Source organism: Aspergillus nomiae (assembly GCF_001204775.2).
Source record: "Aspergillus nomiae NRRL 13137 chromosome Unknown contig00051, whole genome shotgun sequence".
NCBI lineage: Eukaryota > Fungi > Ascomycota > Eurotiomycetes > Eurotiales > Aspergillaceae > Aspergillus > Aspergillus nomiae.
The window spans coordinates 72,171-89,193 of record NW_015378106.1 but is presented as its reverse complement, the minus strand read 5'-3'; the positions used below and the strand labels follow the sequence as shown (position 1 = coordinate 89,193).

The window sequence follows — 17,023 nt, the reverse complement described above, 5'->3', positions numbered from 1 at the left end:
TTATTCCAGTCGATCAGTCTAGATACTCGGTATAAGAGTCCTGGCTTCCTGATCGTCGCCTGCTGCTCGTATCTACCACGTCAGAACTGTACTCACTGTAATCGGATACGATACCGAACTATTGAGTTCTGATTTGATCTCAACTCGATCGCCTCTTGCTCAACTCAAAGTGACCTACTCTTACGCTCATATCAACATAGATATACACAAAATGACGGACGCAAACAAAGGCGCCAACATCACCCTCTACTGGTCCGTCCCCTTCTGTATGCTGCGGCCACACCAGAGCACACTAACAAGAGCAAAACCCACAGGCTGGAGCAATCCCGCTCCCAGCGCATTGTCTGGCTCTTCGAGGAACTAGGCCTCACCTACAACCTGAAGACCTTCAAGCGCACATCGGAGATGCTGGCTCCCCCGGAGCTCAAGAAGATCCATCCGCTGGGCAAATCGCCCGTCATCACCATCGAAACCGAGCAGTCCGAGAAACCGCTCGTGCTTGCCGAATCGGGTAATATCACCGAGTACCTGTGCGACCATTTCGGCGGCGAGAAGCTGATCCCCAAGCGCTATCCCGAGGGCAAGGAGGGCGCTATCGGCGGCGAGACGGAGGAGTGGATGCGCTATCGGTACTTTATGCACTATGCCGAGGGTACTTTGATGCCGTTTTTGGTGTTTCAGTTGGTTATGGATCGTGAGTTTTGACTTTTCTTTTATCTTTTGCCTGGTGCTTGTGGTGGGTGGCTGATGGCGTGGTTGATATAGGTATGAAGGATGCCCCTGTTCCGTTCTTCATTAAGCCCATTCCGAGGTTTGTTGCGTACAAGGTTGAAGAGGCCTTCCTTTCTAGGAACATCTTCGGGAACTTTGATTTCCTCGAAGAGCGCCTGAAGACTGCCCCTGGTGGTGGACCGTATCTCTGCGGACAGCAGTTGACTGCGGCTGATATTATGATGAGCTTTCCGCTCATTGCGGCGTCGTTGAGGTTGCCACTGAAGGAGAAGTATCCGCATCTGGCCAAGTATGTGGAGATGATCCAGGCTGAGGAAGGCTACCAGAGGGCTGTGAAGAAGGTGGAGGAGATTGACGGGAAGTTCCAGGCTTCCTTGTGAGCTTCTTTACAATTTGGGATGGTGATGATGAAGTTTTTGTATGTTCATACTTATGCTTATGATCGTGCTATATTGCTTAATTGATAATGTGCTTGATTCTGTCTATTCGTATAAACATAAGTAGGGTATCAATCTAATTAGGTCTTCTGAGGTGTTCAGATCAAATCCCAACGCTAGTAGTATCGTTCGATTGTGATGCACCAGGCCGCCGTCCAACAGTATCCAGTTGAATGCCTAATTTCTCCATCTCCCGTACGTCCAGGAAACACCGGCCGTCAAGCACCCACTTGGGCTCTTTCAAGTTGTAAGCAATACGCGCCCACTCCAGCGGTTCGGCCGTTGCAGGTCGGCTCGATATCGAGCGGCAAGATGCACAATCAGCGGCACAAGCCTCTTGCGGGACAAGACGGTAGGATATTCCATTGAAAGCCCAAGTCTCCTCTTCTGGTTTAGCAGGAGACATAATCACCTCAGCCAGGCTATCATATACCTCCTGGTCTGCTCGAGCAATAGATGTCTGACAGGTCGACAACGAACGACCGCAAGGGTTAGCAGGAACATTCTTGAACTGGTCACAGTCCGTCATGACCAGAACAGCATGCGCCTGCGAACAAGCCAGGTAAGGATCTGCAAGAACCTTCACGACACTCTCCTTCTCTGAGTGATTAGCCAGTACCATTTCCAGCTCCCGGAGGATATCCTCTTCCTGACAGTAAGGATCATAAATCGCGATTTCCATCGGCCGCTCCTCCATCAAAAGCTGGACCACGTCAGCTGCCAAAGACTCGCGCGTATCTCCCGTATCCTTCTTAAATGCAAAGCCCAGCAAGGCAATCTTACGACCCTGCAGATTGCCCTCGAATCGATCGATAACTTTCCTGGCGAACCGGCTCCGCTGCAGTACATTCATGACATTGACCTGATTCCAATACTGCGCGACGTCGTCCAGCCCCAGGGACTCAGCCAGATATGTCAAGCTGGCGATGTCCTTGCGGAAGCACGATCCGCCGAATCCCAGCCCGGCCTTGAGAAATTGGGGTCCAATACGTGTATCCATGCCCACGGCTTTGGCGACTTGGTCGACCTCGGCGCCGGTCTTCTCGCAGATGGCACTGATAGAGTTGATGCTGCTGATGCGCTGGGCGAGCATGGCGTTGGCTACTAGTTTGGATAGCTCCGAAGACCAGGAGTTGATTTCAAGGATACGTGATGCGGGTACCCAGGTGGAGTATAGACTTGCGAGCATGTTTGCTGCACGACGACCTGCTGGTGTTTCTGAATATCCGATGAGGACGCGGTCAGGTTTGACGAGGTTGTCGATGGCTGAGCCTTCTGAGAGGAATTCTGGATTGGAGAGAACCTCGAAGGGGACGTCTGGTCGGAGGGTGGTGAACTATGGTGAGGTTAGTTTCGTTGCATTAGTTCAAAGTAGCGTCCTTGTAAATCCTATAATTTGGTCTAGGGATTCTAATCGCAAAGGAAATGAAAGCAAAGAGTGATGAATACCATTTGGCGGATCCGCTGAGCTGTGCCACACGGCACCGTACTCTTTTCCACGATAACTGCGCCAGGTTTTGCGTGTTGCGCAATCTCTCGCACAGCCTCGTCGACAGCTGTCATATCAGTCGCTCTTCCAGCGCCTAACCCAAACGACTTGGTGGGCGTGTTCACCGCAAGGAAGACCATATCAGCGCGAGAGATGCTCCGAGCTGAGTCGCATGTGAAGAATAGGTTGGGCTTTCGCTTCACGTCCCCTAATATGGCTGCAATAGAAGCACTCGAAGTGACAAACTCTGCGCCGTCCCTCGCTACGCGGACAACATTGCCCAGGCCCGGTTCATGGACGGGGAGATGTGGTGACTTCCATCTCTGAATGCGACGAGGGTCTCGATCTACGACTTCAACTGCGATGGACGGGTTATGGAGCGCGAGGACTGCAGCGGTCGGCCCACCTGTGGACAGTTAGGGTCATGCATAATAGCATCTTGAGAGGAGTGCAAACGTACCTACATACCCCGCGCCCACGACGCAGACATTTTTGACCAGTCCCGCCGAGGGCCTCCAAAGTACAGCAACGCTGGGAATGTCGTGTACCTTCTGCTCGGAGCCGAGATTATAAGTAGCCGGTGGAGACGGAAAGCTTGACAAGACGAGGTCGTCTCCTTTGGAGGCACCGAATAAAGGACTTGAAGCTGGAGTCGTAGGAGGCGTTGAGTCCTCATACAAACTCCCCTCCGAGGTGCCTAGTGGAGAAGACGGAATGTCCATCGGGTGATTCTCCTTTTCCGCGATCATTTTCGAGAGAATGTCCAGTTCGCAAGCATGAGCCTTCTTGAATGGAACTCCCAACAGGGATCAAACTGTTTATACAATCTATTACTGCACCTGACCCTTCCTGGTCACCCGGTGGCCGAGGTAAACTATCATGGTTAATCGCTGTATGTTTCCGGCAGGCTACTGGTCGTGCGAATGCCTCCTACGAGCGTTTCCGGAACGTGATGAAGCAAGATAAGGCCTAAGAGCCATATGAGCGTAGTAGATAATCGTAGGGGGCTCCAAAGAGCTTGAAGAGTTAATGCACGGGGAAGTGAAGACGGAATGTCACTGGTGAAGTCTGAAGGTTATTTGTATAGCGGCCACCCCCACGTGCCCGCACGAAGCCCTCCTACACGAAGCTTGTGGTCCATCCCTAAAGAACGAGCCCTCCAACCCGCAGGAGATCGTCGAATCAACCGGTCATCATGTGCTATCCATGTTTTCATGTCATCTGCCTTGAATGCGATCTAATGCAAGATAAAAAGGTTCGAATAAACCATGGTATTACCACCTCTAATTCGCTGCATGCTTGCAGTACACAATGGCGTCGTTTACTTCCAAACCGGATGATTTTCCTAAGATTCTCAAAGGAAGGCGTGTTTTGCTGACTACAGAGTCTCTGGGGCCCGTTAATGGCGTTAGTCGGACGACGTTGAGTTTGGTGGAGTATCTCCGGCGCAACGGTGTCGATCTCGCTGTAGTCGCACCGCATTATCAAGGCTTCCGCCACCAGGCACAGGATGCAGCAGACTCACGGATACCAGGATATCCTCTGCCATACAATCCAGACCTGACGATTGTGTACCCCTTTCGCTTGGACACTATCTACAAACAAACCTTCCACCCAGATATAATTTACGTCGCCAGTCCAGCCTCTCTGGGCTTCCAAGTCCTGCTACAGGCCCGTCAACTTCGGAAACCACCTACCGTGTTGCTCAACTACCAAACAGATCTCTCAGCCTATAGTGAAATAATCTTTCCAGCACCTCTTGACAGATTCGCAGTTTGGCTCTTGGCCACCGTGCAAGGGTTCCTGTTCAGTCATCCAGCCGTTCACACCATCTTCTATCCTTGTTCAGCAGTACTGAACTACCTAAAAGACGCTGGAGCCCCTGTCGAGCGCACAATTCGATTAGGACGTGGCGTTGATACCTCTTTGTTCAACCCCGCGCACCGTGATAATGCATATCGAACAGAGATTGCCCCTAATGGAGAGATCATTCTCGTCTGCGTATGTCGCCTTGCTCCAGAGAAGGGGTTCGAGTTCCTGGCACAGGCGACAGTCAAGTTGGCCGAACAAAAGGTTCCATTTAAGCTGCTGATTGTCGGAGGGAATCGCAACCCGGTCGTTGAAAGCCGAATCCACCGTCTTTTCGACGCGGTCAGGGAACATGTCATTTTCACCGGGTTCTTGACCGGCCAACCCCTAGCTCGCGCATATGCTTCGAGCGATATCTTCCTCCATTGCTCGATCACAGAAACCTTTGGGTTAGTTGTACTGGAGGCAATGGCCAGTGGGGTGCCCGTTATCGCCAGAGACCAAGGAGGCCCGTCGGATATTGTACAACATCAAAAGACAGGATATCTGGTTTCTCCAAACGACATAGATACCTTTGTTAGCCTTGTACGAGAGGTTTCCATTGATAGCCAGCTGCGGTCTACTCTAGCCACCTCTGCCCGGAGGTATGCAGAAGAGACAACGTGGGAGAAGATCAATAATCGTGTGGCTTGGCAGATGGCGAACGCGCTTGAGCAACGTTCAGTCGAAGAAAGCCTGGGTGGTTCTGACGAACCCGTCGTTGCTAACTTCATGTTGCCGATCTTGGAAAAGCTGCGCCTTACTCTCGCTGTTGGACTGGTGTACTTCATGTGGTTGGTTGCTGTGGTTCCTTTGATTATTCATGGACAACGGATTGTCCCCAGAGCTTTGGAATTGGTGCATAGCTTGCCGTTAATTGGGAGGTGTATACGGTATAACTCTAGCTAATGTATGTACAGAAGCTATAGAGACAGTTCTATATTGGGTATGCACATTCATTTCTACGTTAATGTTTTTGGTGCGCCAAGGAGTGTAGCTACTCTCAGCGAACTAATAATGACACGAAGGGTAAGCGCAGGAGATATTTGTCAATATACCAATCCAGTACTGGACAACAGACATCCGTTGTAGATATGACTTCATGAGAATGTCTACCACTTCTGTCAATGCCAGATTTTATATTGTTTCCCCAAGAGCCTGCGACAGGACACTGAAACGCATACCGTTCCATGCTCGCTTCAAATCGCACATACAAACCCGTACGGAAATAGTGAAGTGTGACCTGCAGTTCTTGGATCCAGACGAAAAGGACCTACCAAGTCTGCCACAATCCACTAAAGCTGTACCCACACCAGCACCTATGCAATCATGACCATAGTCTGGGGCTTAGCAAAGCCCCCAGAAAATCCTTCACATTTCGGTACTCTGTAATGCCAGTCGGATATCCCTCCCGGGAAAATCAGACGACCACAGCGGAAATTGACAGGATATATTATCTGCATCTAATATAAGCCAAGAGTATACTTTGAGGCCTTGGTCGGTAGATCATATTGCCAAGTCGGCAGAAATAGGATCGCCGTTCAAGATAGCGCCAAGCCCAAGATTGTGAAGAATAGAATTAGGGTTTAATTACGGCCCAATATTGGAAGGTCTGGACTGCGCCTCCCCACAGGTCGACCAGCTTCCTGATGCAACACCACAAGGTTTTGGCCCAAAATTGGCATCTACCACGAGTCTCTTATCTGTGGTTTGGAAATCTTGGTGCAAGCCAAGAATTAAGCACCGTGGATCGTGTGGCGCAGCCGCCACAGGGAAGCTATCTTCGCCTGACCGTTGGGATCGAGGATCATTCAACGCCAGAAATTCGATCTCGGAATAATTCCGCGATTATCAATCTATCTGATAGTCTGAATCCTTCAATTTAGGCTATGCTTAGCTTCGAATATGTACGTCTAACGGAACAGATAATGTGTAGTGACTCGAGTGTAATCTACCATTGTACTACCGGTGTGGACATGGTTTGAATTAGAGATATTGATTATTGATGCAGTAGACTTCCGGATCATGGTAAAACAGCTTATGAAGGCACAATGACATTGTTTCTAATTGTTTCGAGAAGTTTTGAGGGATTTCTTTTCGGCCGGTTGCCTGTTAGGTGAACCGTGCATTTAGTTTCATTAAGGATTCAATTGCCCAATTACTTCACCACTGTCCATCATGGTAGAGTGATCGTGCCGTGGCTCGGCGCCAAGTAGACTAGGATTCGAGAAGTATTCGATTGGAATAGTGGTTCTGAGTACTCGTCCAATTTGGATGTCTGGGGACTCATGGCATGCTTAAAAGGCGTGAAGATCCCCAAACTGCTGCCAACATTATCCCCATACGTATCACATCTATCTATTCAGCGTCCACTCCATTAATACTAGACCCTATCTCTATCGAACTATGGTTTACTTGAAAAGTCTTCTCGCTCTTTCGAGCCTCTTGTCGCTCGGTCAATCGCAGTGGGCTCCAAACGTTCCCTTGGAGACTCGCTCTCTCGACGAGATCTATGAAGCTGCTAAGAAGGAGTCCGGCCCTTTGGTTGTGTCTTCTGGAGGAGATGGTAAGTATCACTGTAGCTACTAGTACTTTCCCTTCATATTGCTGACAGCATATCTAGCCGGAAACCAGAACGATTTCATCATCAATGCGTTCCAGAAACGCTTCCCTGATATCCAGGTGAACTGGACGGTCGACCTCTCCAAGTATCACGCGAGCCGCATTGACCGTGGCTTCTACGGCAAGGGGGAGACAACCGATGTGGTAATCCTACAGACCCTGCAGGATTTCCCGCGCTGGAAGTCGCAGAATCGCCTGCTTTACTACAAGCCCGCAGTGTGGAACGATATTTATGCCTCTGAGCGCGATCCTCAGGGTGCTTATCTTCCCATCGCAGAGTGTAAGCTACCTTTCCGTTATGAACTCGAATTTGTTCTGACAAATGTCTACAGATGGCTTCGGCAGCATGTTTTGGGACAGCACCAAGCTGAACGAATCCGAGATCCCCGAAGACTACGCATCTTTCACTGACCCCAAGTGGCACGGGAAGCTGGTCCTCACCTACCCCAACGACGATGATGCGGTTCTGTATCTCTTCGCCAAGATCATCGGCCGCTACGGCTTTGAGTGGCTCAGTGCTCTCCAGGCAAACGACGTCCAGTGGGTACGGGGCTCCTACACCCCCGCTGCCGTTATCGCGGACGCCCACAATAAGACGGACGACCCTCGGTCGATCACTTTCACCACTGCCGATGGCTCCGAAGACTGGTGGAGAAACAAGACCCCTCAAAAGGACGAGAGCATGACCTGGTCCCAGACGGGAGCGATCCTTGCGAGCACGAAGAGGCCGGAGACCTCCAAGCTTCTGCTTAGTTTCTTGGTCAGCGATGAGTGGCAGAAGGCCCAGGCTGATGCGGGCAGCTTCGTTCCCCGCGTTAGCTTGGACAAGGGCAGGCTTTACGAGCAGAATGTTAGTGAGGTTGGTGGCTTCCGCGTCTTCATGAGCCAGCGCAACGTTGTCGATTGGTGGAAGAGCCAATTGGAGACTAGTCTGGGTACTCCTCAGGGAGAGAGTCCGTTGGATATCTATCCTCGTGTCTAGTCGGGGTACTGCTGCGCCTGCAGATTGGCCCTTTCTGAGTATATTTATGTGGTGAATTCTGCGACATGGTGTCGTATTCGTATGTTTATATAGATAGACTGTCGCTTTCTGCTATTCTGGTCTTCCTGTTTTTGGTTAGAACTATAGAAGCGGACTGACTTGTAGTTTTAGCTTTATAATTAATTCTGTTTTTACTCTGAACTGTCTATTCGCTATCCATTGTATGAGAGAAGTTTCGAGTGAATTAGAAATGTCATCGCGATTACCTGCCAAATGCGTGGCCGATTTATAAGCGGGGTGAGTCAGCCATGAGAATTAGGCAGGAAATCCCGGCAGCCCTAAGTATATCAACCCCAAATGTACATATACAACTACTGGAATTATCTTCCAATTTAACACTGATCAGCGACCTTCTACATCTTCGTTACATTTAATAAACACTGAAATACCGTCCCATTACCTTATTGATTGCAGCTGCTTCTCCAACTAGACAATGTCACGCATCTTCATGTAAGTACTTCGAAAACATCAAAGACATAGTACTAATACGAATATTTCAACCAGAACTGGCGCGACAGGATACATTGGCGGGGATGTTCTCTTCGCCCTCACACAAGCCTGCCCCGCCTCGAATATCTCAGCCCTGGTACGGAGTCAGACCCGAGCATCTCAGCTCACAAACAAGTTTCCGTCCGTAACTACCGTGATTGGGGACCTGGATTCCACCGCCAAAATCACAAGTGAAGCCTCAGAGGCCGACGTCGTCCTTCGTAAGACTTTCTCCCTGTGTATAGTTACTGTCGACACGCTAACTAAGGAAAAAAGATCTCGCCAGCTCGAATCACCTACCCAGCGCCACTGCCATTGCACAAGGTTTGACTGAAAGCAAGCGCCAAAAGCCAGGTATTCATCCCACCCCTGTTTCAACTCTTTCCCCCTATCACAATACTGACAAACCCCTAGTCTGGATCCAAATCTCGGGCGCAAGCCTCCTCTCCGGGCCCGACATCACAGCCAACGCCTACGGCGAACCACGCTCGCAAGAGTTCAACGATTTACAAGGCATATCCGAGATTCGAAACATCATCACTTCCTCGCCGAAGCGCGCCGTCGACAACCTCCTCCTTAGTCTCTCCGCCAGGAATCCTCATGTCCGAACAGCCATTATATACGGACCACTGATCTACGGCCAGGGAAGAGGCCCCGTAAATCAGCGCAGCATACAACTCCCAGACTTGGCAAAATCAACTATCCAGCACGGCCATGGTCTTCAGGTCGGTAGAGGTCTCAGCTGCTGGAGCAACATTCATGTCTCGGATATTGCGCAGTTGGTTGTGAAGTTGACGCAGGAGGCGTCCAACTCTCGAAATGCGTCGCTATGGAACGAGAATGGGATTTATTTCGCTGAAAATGGGAAGATGGTGAGTCAATTACTAGTCCCCTTGGATAAGCTGGGAGTTTGGTTTTCTGATTATGGGTTATAGCCGTTTGGGGAGATTTCGCAAAGGGTAGCTTCGTTTGCCGCTGAACAGGGCTTTATCAAAGACCCCACTGTTAAGAGTATCAATGCCGATACAGCGGACAAGCTGACTGCACATGGTGCCGTGCTGTGGGGGACGAATGCGAAATACACTGCTGCTCGGGCACGAGAATTGCTGGGTTGGAAGCCACAGGGTCCCAGTCTAGAGGAGGAGATTCCGAGAGCCGTGAGGGAGGAGGCGTCGCAGTTCAATTCCAAGCTGTAGAATTATTCTAACTGTATAAGTGTGTATCAGTCGTGAGGCAGGGCTAAGGATTATATGCTGGGTTGGTTTGATGTTTGGAGACATGAACGATGTCCAATGTTTGCGACTTGACGTTTACCTCACGGTTCAATTATGGGTGAATTAATGAATACAATGTATAAGCTACGACTGCATGTTATATGGATATCACAGTTTCATCTGGGGACTAGGCATCCAGCCATTCTTCAGAAGAATAAAACCAGCGCTCCATACTTTGAACATTCTTCCCAACTTACTCGATGCTAAAAATACTATAGCCGCACAGGCTCCTTGTCCGTCGGAACCACCAGATGACCCTCGCGTACCAGCGAGTTCTTGCAAGTCCTCTTCATAAAAAAGTCTTCCAAATTCCCCAACGTAACGCCCGCGATCTCACTGAGCGCCTCCTCCGTAAAGAAAGCCTGGTGGCCGCAAACAAGCACATTTGGGAACGTCATCAGCCGCATCAACACATCGTCATGGATAATCTCGCCAGAATGATCATTGTAGAACAGCGCCCCTTCCTCCTCGTACACATCCAGCGCCACACCACCAAGCTGACCCGACTTGAGCGCATTAATCACAGCCTTGGTGTTAACTAGGCCGCCACGAGAGGTATTGACCAACAACGCGCCCTTCTTCATCCGCGAGAGATTCTCGTCATTGATCACATGTCTCGTACCGTCTGTAAGAGGACAATGTAGACTGACAATATCGCTTTGCGACAGCAGATCCCCGAGCTCCACAAACTCGCCATACTTCTTGAACTCCTCGCCTCCGAACGGGTCATACGCCAGCAGCTTACACCCGAACCCATGTACTATCTTCGCAAACGCCAGTCCGATCCGACCGACGCCTATAATCCCCACCGTTTTACCGTAGAGCGTGCGGCCCAGAAATCCCTCAAGGTTGAAGTTCCCCTCCCGGACGCGGTTAAACGCGCGATGTGTCTTGCGATTCAGCGTCTGGATCAGCGCCACTGCGAACTCAGCGACGGCTTCGGGGGAATATGAGGGGACATTGGCGACAAAGAAGCCTAGGTCTTCGGCGACTCGCAGGTCGATATTGTTGAAGCCGGCACAGCGCAGGAGAATGGCGCGGACGCCGTTTGCGTAGAGGGTTTGGAGGACGGGGCCATCCAGCTGGTCGTTTACAAAGACGCAGACTGCATCGCTGTCTTGCGCGAGAGACACGGTCTCGGATGAGAGGGCGAATGAATGGTAGGTGATGTCACAAAGCGTGGAATGTTGTTTGCGGAGTGTGACGTCGAAGTAGTGCTTATCGTAGGACTTGGCGCTGAAGACTGCCAGCTTCATGTTGGATGATTAGGAAAGTTTTTTGTTCGATAATGGGGAAATGTCGCATTGACATGGGGATTGATTGCATTTTGTTTGCATATGGGGTGGGGTTATAGCGTGTCGTGGTATGATCGTGGCTTGATTCTGCCTTTGGTCGTTTAGGGCTTGGCTGAGGGGTGGTGACGTGTAGATGCCGTTCCATGTAACCTCCAAATTCTCGTACCTTTTTTTCATTCAACCTCCTTTCTTTGAATTCAATCCGAATATTCATGCGAGTTATTCAACAAAGTAATGAGCAAATTATCTTGGCTTGGCCCGCAATCTGTAAAAATAGTAGGAATTAACGCAACCTCGGCCCAGCATAGTGCATGTTACACACCAGAGAATCCAGACCATGCACTTATACTGCCAATTCAATAGTATAGCGGGTAACTTCACCCTTGCCACGTAGCTCAGAGTCTGACAGACGAGTATTTAAGAGATAGCACTCTCCCTGGATGCATTTGGAGATCAAGAGATCTTCCCCTTCAGGTTATGAGCCTGCCACTTGGCTTTTATATATTTCCCCTGTATCTATCGATGATCACTTTCGACAGATATTTTGTAACATATCGCAGACAGCGAATGGTGTACTGCGTGTGAGATTATGAACCCCAAGAAGCAGCTGGAACCGAGAATGACAAAGAAAACTTATGTATTACTGTCCCTTCCTCTTCTTTCTTACCCCATCTGTTAGGCCCTTCTGATGATTGAAGATAGATATCCGGTCGTGAGGCGATGTGGATCATTCTCTATATCTCTGCCACTGAAGATACTGAGCAAGGCTGCTAAAGGTGTCAGAATGGATTCAAGACTACCGTATGCTGGAGCTTCCGTGTCAGTCAACCCGAGAGGACCCATCGACCGTTCACTCGTGGAATCCAAAAATCCAGAGGCTACGAGTGGTGGGTTTACCCATTTCTCGTCTAGATTACGAACTATCTGCTGAACATACCCAAGGCTCTCTAGCTCGCAGAATTGCTGGTGCAAGCCATGAGCAGGACATGCCTCGATAACAAGGGCGAGTCAACATCCTGAGGTCGTACTTCCAAACAAGGACGCATATGCGCTATACTCCAGTTATAGAGCAAACAATTACGCTCTCTCGAGATCAGAACAGAGTCGTCATGAGCACCGGCGATTCCTTGAGGAAAGGATTCAAACTAATTGGTGAACAGCCATTACTATTAACATACACCATAATGGGGCAACTGTTCCGTGAGTTATTTCCTTTTTGATGCATGCTATATGCAGTGTGGATCGAAGCCGGTGCGAGTCGAGGGCTAAACACGGCGCGTAGGGAGGGTCAGCCTGACCCTAAGAAAGGCGACTCTGCGTCAGAGGGCCATCAATCGGACGATTCAAGAGACATTGGGGGGGATGTCACTATGGGGGAAGCGCATGCTGACGACGATATTGACATGCGTGACGTCGACATGAGTGAGGACGATCCCTTTCGACCAAGGTTTTCTTCGGACCCCTAACCTACCGGAACGGCTATGCCATTCGTTCCAATTGGACATCGAAGAAGAAGATGTTCTGGGGGGCATAGAACTCACACGGTCACACCACAGTGCATGAACCTTATTCCCGCTTAGAAACTTTTCCTTTTAACGAAAAGGTCTGTGACGAGATCGCCTTACTTCACTACAGTTGTTCCTTGAGGAATTCCTATCTTGCTTCTTGAAACCAGACGACAAAGTATAAAAAGTACTCTGCCGGTCTCCCCTGGCCATTCCCCTTTGATACAACATCATAGAGTAAGTAAGTAACTTCCAGATTGGGTGATTTCTCGCTGACCTGCGCGTGCTGGAAAGAAGTGTCGTATACCGCTACAACTTCAAGTCGCCTAGCAGAAAATGTCCCTAGGGTGGCACCTCGCGTACTCGAGGCTAGGTATCCTGGGCCTAATTCTCGGCGACTTTGGCACTTGAGTTGTGATGTGTCAGCACGTGTATGTATTATCTACTGAGTTTTATACACATTGACAGAAGGCTAATATCTACTATTATATAGATAACATTGGGGAAATACCACCTTTGACGGCTTTGAAAGAGCCTATATGCTCACGCGCCCTCCATGTAAGATACCCGGTGATCTCGAGTAGAATCTATACTAATATGAAGATCTTATAGCACGACGAAAGTGGTGGAGGGTGCATGGGGAAAACCTTATTGTGCTATCAATGAAGGTCTCTTCCTGTTCAAGCTCACTGTCACTGAACCGTTCGTCTTCTGTCGGTCCGAATAGTTTATCAACCTGGCGCGGCTCAGTAGCAGTTGGATTATCTGCAGGTTGCCAATATGTGCAGCAAATAATCCCGGTTGACCCCCGTGATCCCTCTCATCCACGTTCCATGTCCTTCTGAGCATCAGTAAGGAAACCCGGGTATTGAGACCAGTTGTTGCATGGTGGAGATGAGACTTAGCGCAAGATGTTGCACAAGGGTTGGAACATGTGGATCTTCAGGGTATTATAGATTGGACGTGTTCAAATGAAGGAGTACATGTGTGATTGCACCGAACGGCATCCTCATACAGTACGACGATAGGCGAAACACAAACACCAAGTGTGCAAGTCCGAGTCCACTTCAACCCCGACAAGTAGGCAACTATTGCCCCAACCATCTTATCGCAATGCTGCAACCGTTATATACAGCAATGAGATGGACCGTGGTGGCCACTTGGAGGCAGTCATGGTGACGGGAGAAACTGGACCGACGTTTATCCTCCCGTGAAGATCGATTCTGAGTCACTAGTCGGTGTGATTCCAAGACGGAAGGGTAAAATTGAAATGGAATACAACGGCTGATATCGTTGTGACCACGATAATGAATGTCCGGGGACTTGGCAGGCGCACCTCCCAACTCTGTGCGGTCATTCTTGACGAGATACGCTCGTTTTCGAAATCCTGAAATCTTTCATATCCTCTCTACTCTGTCTATCAAGAAGGGTATCCACTATCATTCGCACGCCAGACTCTCCGGCCCAACGCCGGGCATCTTCTAGAACTGATAAGTACATCTGCAAGGGTCAAACTTGACAATTCTTGGTTAGACACACAATCTAACATAAGACTGGTAACGCACGACCCGGACCCTCTCGGTAACCCATTCCTACTCAGAGGAACAGGATCTTGGCTGGGCCCGACTCCCTTCAGCTTTGAGAAGTGAGGATCGAGCATGTTTCTCGCCACCAACCAATGAATTATTCCTGGACACGGCACATAGTAGAGGTCAGAGCCAGCGGCCAACAATACTACGTGCCGTGTCCAGGAATCATCAACATGGCCGCACAATATAGTAATAGAGGCCATACAGAGTTAAGCCTTGGATACCGTGCCGCCTACCTTCCATGGAGCAGAGAGTACACCATGATAGATTTGAACGGTAAGCGCGTTGTGCTTGCTATGGGTGTGATCGCCGGTGGCATGTCGGAATCCCACCTAAGCCACTTAAAAGTACAGAAGTCTTGCGGGCCCCAAAAATGTCACACCTGATTGAACTTATCCGGTGCCTTCTCCAGAAAAGAGGAATCGGCAGGTCTTGTTCACTGTGCCTGGAGTGAGCGCGAGTGGGAGTAATACCGCGCCTTTCATGAATACTTCCGCCAGTACCAGCGTGGCGATATCGATGCGGAAACCACTGTATAGTTTCGAGCGGCAACTAAAAACCTGATGGAGGCTGTCTGTCTTGAAGAAAGCGGATGTGGCTGTCGCCACTCTCTTTGCGGGTAGTCAGTATGCCCTCTACTCCGTTATCGTTCCTGTGGATTTTACTATAATCGAGTGACGCTGTTGGTGGGAGATCACCATCAACTAAAGCCCATCACGCTATCAGACACGGCAGGCAATCCTCTACGCGGTCAGTTGAATCTCTCCCTGTTCTGCCGTCTGGTATTTGCTAGGCTGGTTGTTCGTATGCTAGAGACACAGCACCGTATGCACCCAGATATATGTGCGCTGGTGAGCACAGTGTTCTACCACGGCAAACTACAAGACAGTGCAGATGTTGGACATGTGCATCGCGAGGATACTATGTTCTCATGGGTTCCGGCTTACAGGAATCGCAGCGTACGACCATTGGCTCTTCTACGCCGTCATGCTCCAGAGAACATACCTGGAAATAGTGATCCTGCGGACGTATTGATAATGGGTCCAGAGACAAGCTTAAACCCTGAGAAATACACAGGGTAGCACTAGATTGGGTCGTTGACGCAGAATGCGCCAGGATCGGACTTGGCAGTTATAATAACTGCAATTGTTCTTAATGCTGGAGACGCTCACGATTATGGTCCAGAGCCCAAAGGTTGGGTCATCTTTATTACCTCTTTTTCAAGTACCCGCTGATTGACGAACTGCTGTACTGGGCTCCTTGTCTTTGGTCAATCAATAGGCATGTCAAGCTGAATGCAATGAGAGTCAGTATGGATGGGCCTTCAGCATCTGCAGATGTTCCATGGCCTAGGCAATCCTACAAGTGATGGTCGATATTCGCCACTTGAATAGCCCGGTCTAGCTGGACCTGTATCCGGTACCTTCGCAGGATGGGATCCTAAATATATGCGGCGTTGTTCTTATATTCCAGTGGTCGGCGCTTCAAAATCCCTTTTATCCATTCCCTTTCAGGAGACTGCAATAAGAGGAGCCAAAAGAACAGGCAAAATGCAATGAGACGTAAGTAAAAAGCATAACCTGGCTATCCTGACATACATTGGAATGATGCTTTGCCAGAAACTAGAAGAGGGCAAGATGCTAACCAGCCAGGCAATGACCTCTCCCCGAGCAGCGCAGTCCGTCATTTTACTCCCCGCTATCACCAGCAAGAGCTCTACTCTACTATTAGAGTTCTCGAGAGCAACTTGACGAACTTGCTCCTGAATTCGATATACGAGCGCCAAGTGGTGTTTGCATGTGTGTCTGTTAGGCCTTGCTAGAGTCCCTTATGGCGAGCCAGGTTACTCCGAATCCTGGCCCACGGTTGTCTGTAAGGCTCTTCTCTCCTCAAGGCTGCAACTGCTTCTGACATCTGAACAGGCAACAACGGCACGAACACCACAGAATACGCTGACTTTATACGATAGTCCGGTGGTGGATCTGGCAGACTAGTTGTCGATTACTCCAGACCGGCTTTCTTGCGGTGACACCAGGACCTACAACGAGCGGCAAACGCGCCAGTCGCTTGTCCACCGAGCAAACCAGAGCAAGATAAATGGACGACGCATCAAGAGAATTCATCCAGCTCAGATGACCTCGACGAACCTTTCCTGGATTGGAAGGACTGCAATCAGTATACGAGTTCTTAAAATACGAATCAAACTGTCCTATCCGCAATGTTTCCAAGATTCCTACGCGCAGAACAACGAGACAAGTTTGAATGATTTAATAACCGCGGCATTCAATCGCAAAAAGAACCCCCAGAACATAATTACAGGGGCAAAGTGTACAACGTCGCCGGTGAACCTGTATATTCCGAAGAGTATCCAAACAATCATCCGACACTCATGAAGATCACTACAGTCCTTACGATCATGGAACAATTTTCAAGTTCTCTGAGCTGACTGCATCCTCTTGATGCGAGTTTAAACCATCTGTGCAAAAGGCGAACGAAGAGCTAGTTTAGGTATCCTCAAAAGCCCCCGGACTTCTTCCTTGCCATGGATTGCTGTTACTCATACCTGTAGTTCTATCAAGGTGTGTGTTTTACTTTGTCTTAGTGTTTTCCCTTCTAACCCCTTCAGTCCTCACGCTACATGATCCTGATTCCTTGTGTGCTCACTCTTCTAGTATCATAGAGCGCCATGAGTTGTCAAGCG

At 49.5% G+C, this 17,023-nt stretch overlaps 6 protein-coding genes across 6 annotated transcripts; 4 read left to right on the top strand and 2 right to left on the bottom strand.

Annotated features, from left to right (window-relative positions):
* Positions 1-129: 129 nt before the first annotated feature.
* Positions 130-1,112, top strand: ANOM_003247 (glutathione S-transferase; the record flags this gene model as incomplete). The annotated part of the gene is made up of 3 exons (XM_015548504.1): positions 130-252; positions 315-694; positions 766-1,112. Coding segments are annotated over 3 exons (846 nt in total), but the record flags the coding sequence as incomplete, so codon positions are not given.
* Positions 1,113-1,272: 160 nt separating this feature from the next.
* ugd1 (UDP-glucose dehydrogenase) lies at positions 1,273-3,407 on the bottom strand (the record flags this gene model as incomplete). Its single annotated transcript, XM_015548503.1, has 3 exons — positions 1,273-2,505; positions 2,619-3,064; positions 3,119-3,407. The coding sequence occupies 3 exons, from the start codon at positions 3,405-3,407 to the stop codon at positions 1,273-1,275; spliced, it is 1,968 nt and encodes a 655-aa protein (XP_015409440.1).
* A 562-nt stretch (positions 3,408-3,969) lies between these two features.
* Positions 3,970-5,415, top strand: ANOM_003245 (glycosyltransferase family 4 protein; the record flags this gene model as incomplete). The annotated part of the gene is made up of 1 exon (XM_015548502.1): positions 3,970-5,415. One exon carries the CDS (start codon positions 3,970-3,972, stop codon positions 5,413-5,415), a length of 1,446 nt encoding a protein of 481 aa, XP_015409439.1.
* A 1,497-nt stretch (positions 5,416-6,912) lies between these two features.
* Positions 6,913-8,110, top strand: ANOM_003244 (ABC transporter substrate-binding protein; the record flags this gene model as incomplete). The annotated part of the gene is made up of 3 exons (XM_015548501.1): positions 6,913-7,072; positions 7,130-7,408; positions 7,461-8,110. The coding sequence occupies 3 exons, from the start codon at positions 6,913-6,915 to the stop codon at positions 8,108-8,110; spliced, it is 1,089 nt and encodes a 362-aa protein (XP_015409438.1).
* Positions 8,111-8,603: 493 nt separating this feature from the next.
* ANOM_003243 (uncharacterized protein) lies at positions 8,604-9,855 on the top strand (the record flags this gene model as incomplete). Its single annotated transcript, XM_015548500.1, has 5 exons — positions 8,604-8,620; positions 8,675-8,880; positions 8,936-9,013; positions 9,074-9,531; positions 9,595-9,855. The coding sequence occupies 5 exons, from the start codon at positions 8,604-8,606 to the stop codon at positions 9,853-9,855; spliced, it is 1,020 nt and encodes a 339-aa protein (XP_015409445.1).
* Positions 9,856-10,145: 290 nt separating this feature from the next.
* ANOM_003242 (2-hydroxyacid dehydrogenase) lies at positions 10,146-11,189 on the bottom strand (the record flags this gene model as incomplete). Its single annotated transcript, XM_015548499.1, has 1 exon — positions 10,146-11,189. The coding sequence occupies one exon, from the start codon at positions 11,187-11,189 to the stop codon at positions 10,146-10,148; it is 1,044 nt and encodes a 347-aa protein (XP_015409444.1).
* Between the last annotated feature and the right edge of the window lie 5,834 nt (positions 11,190-17,023).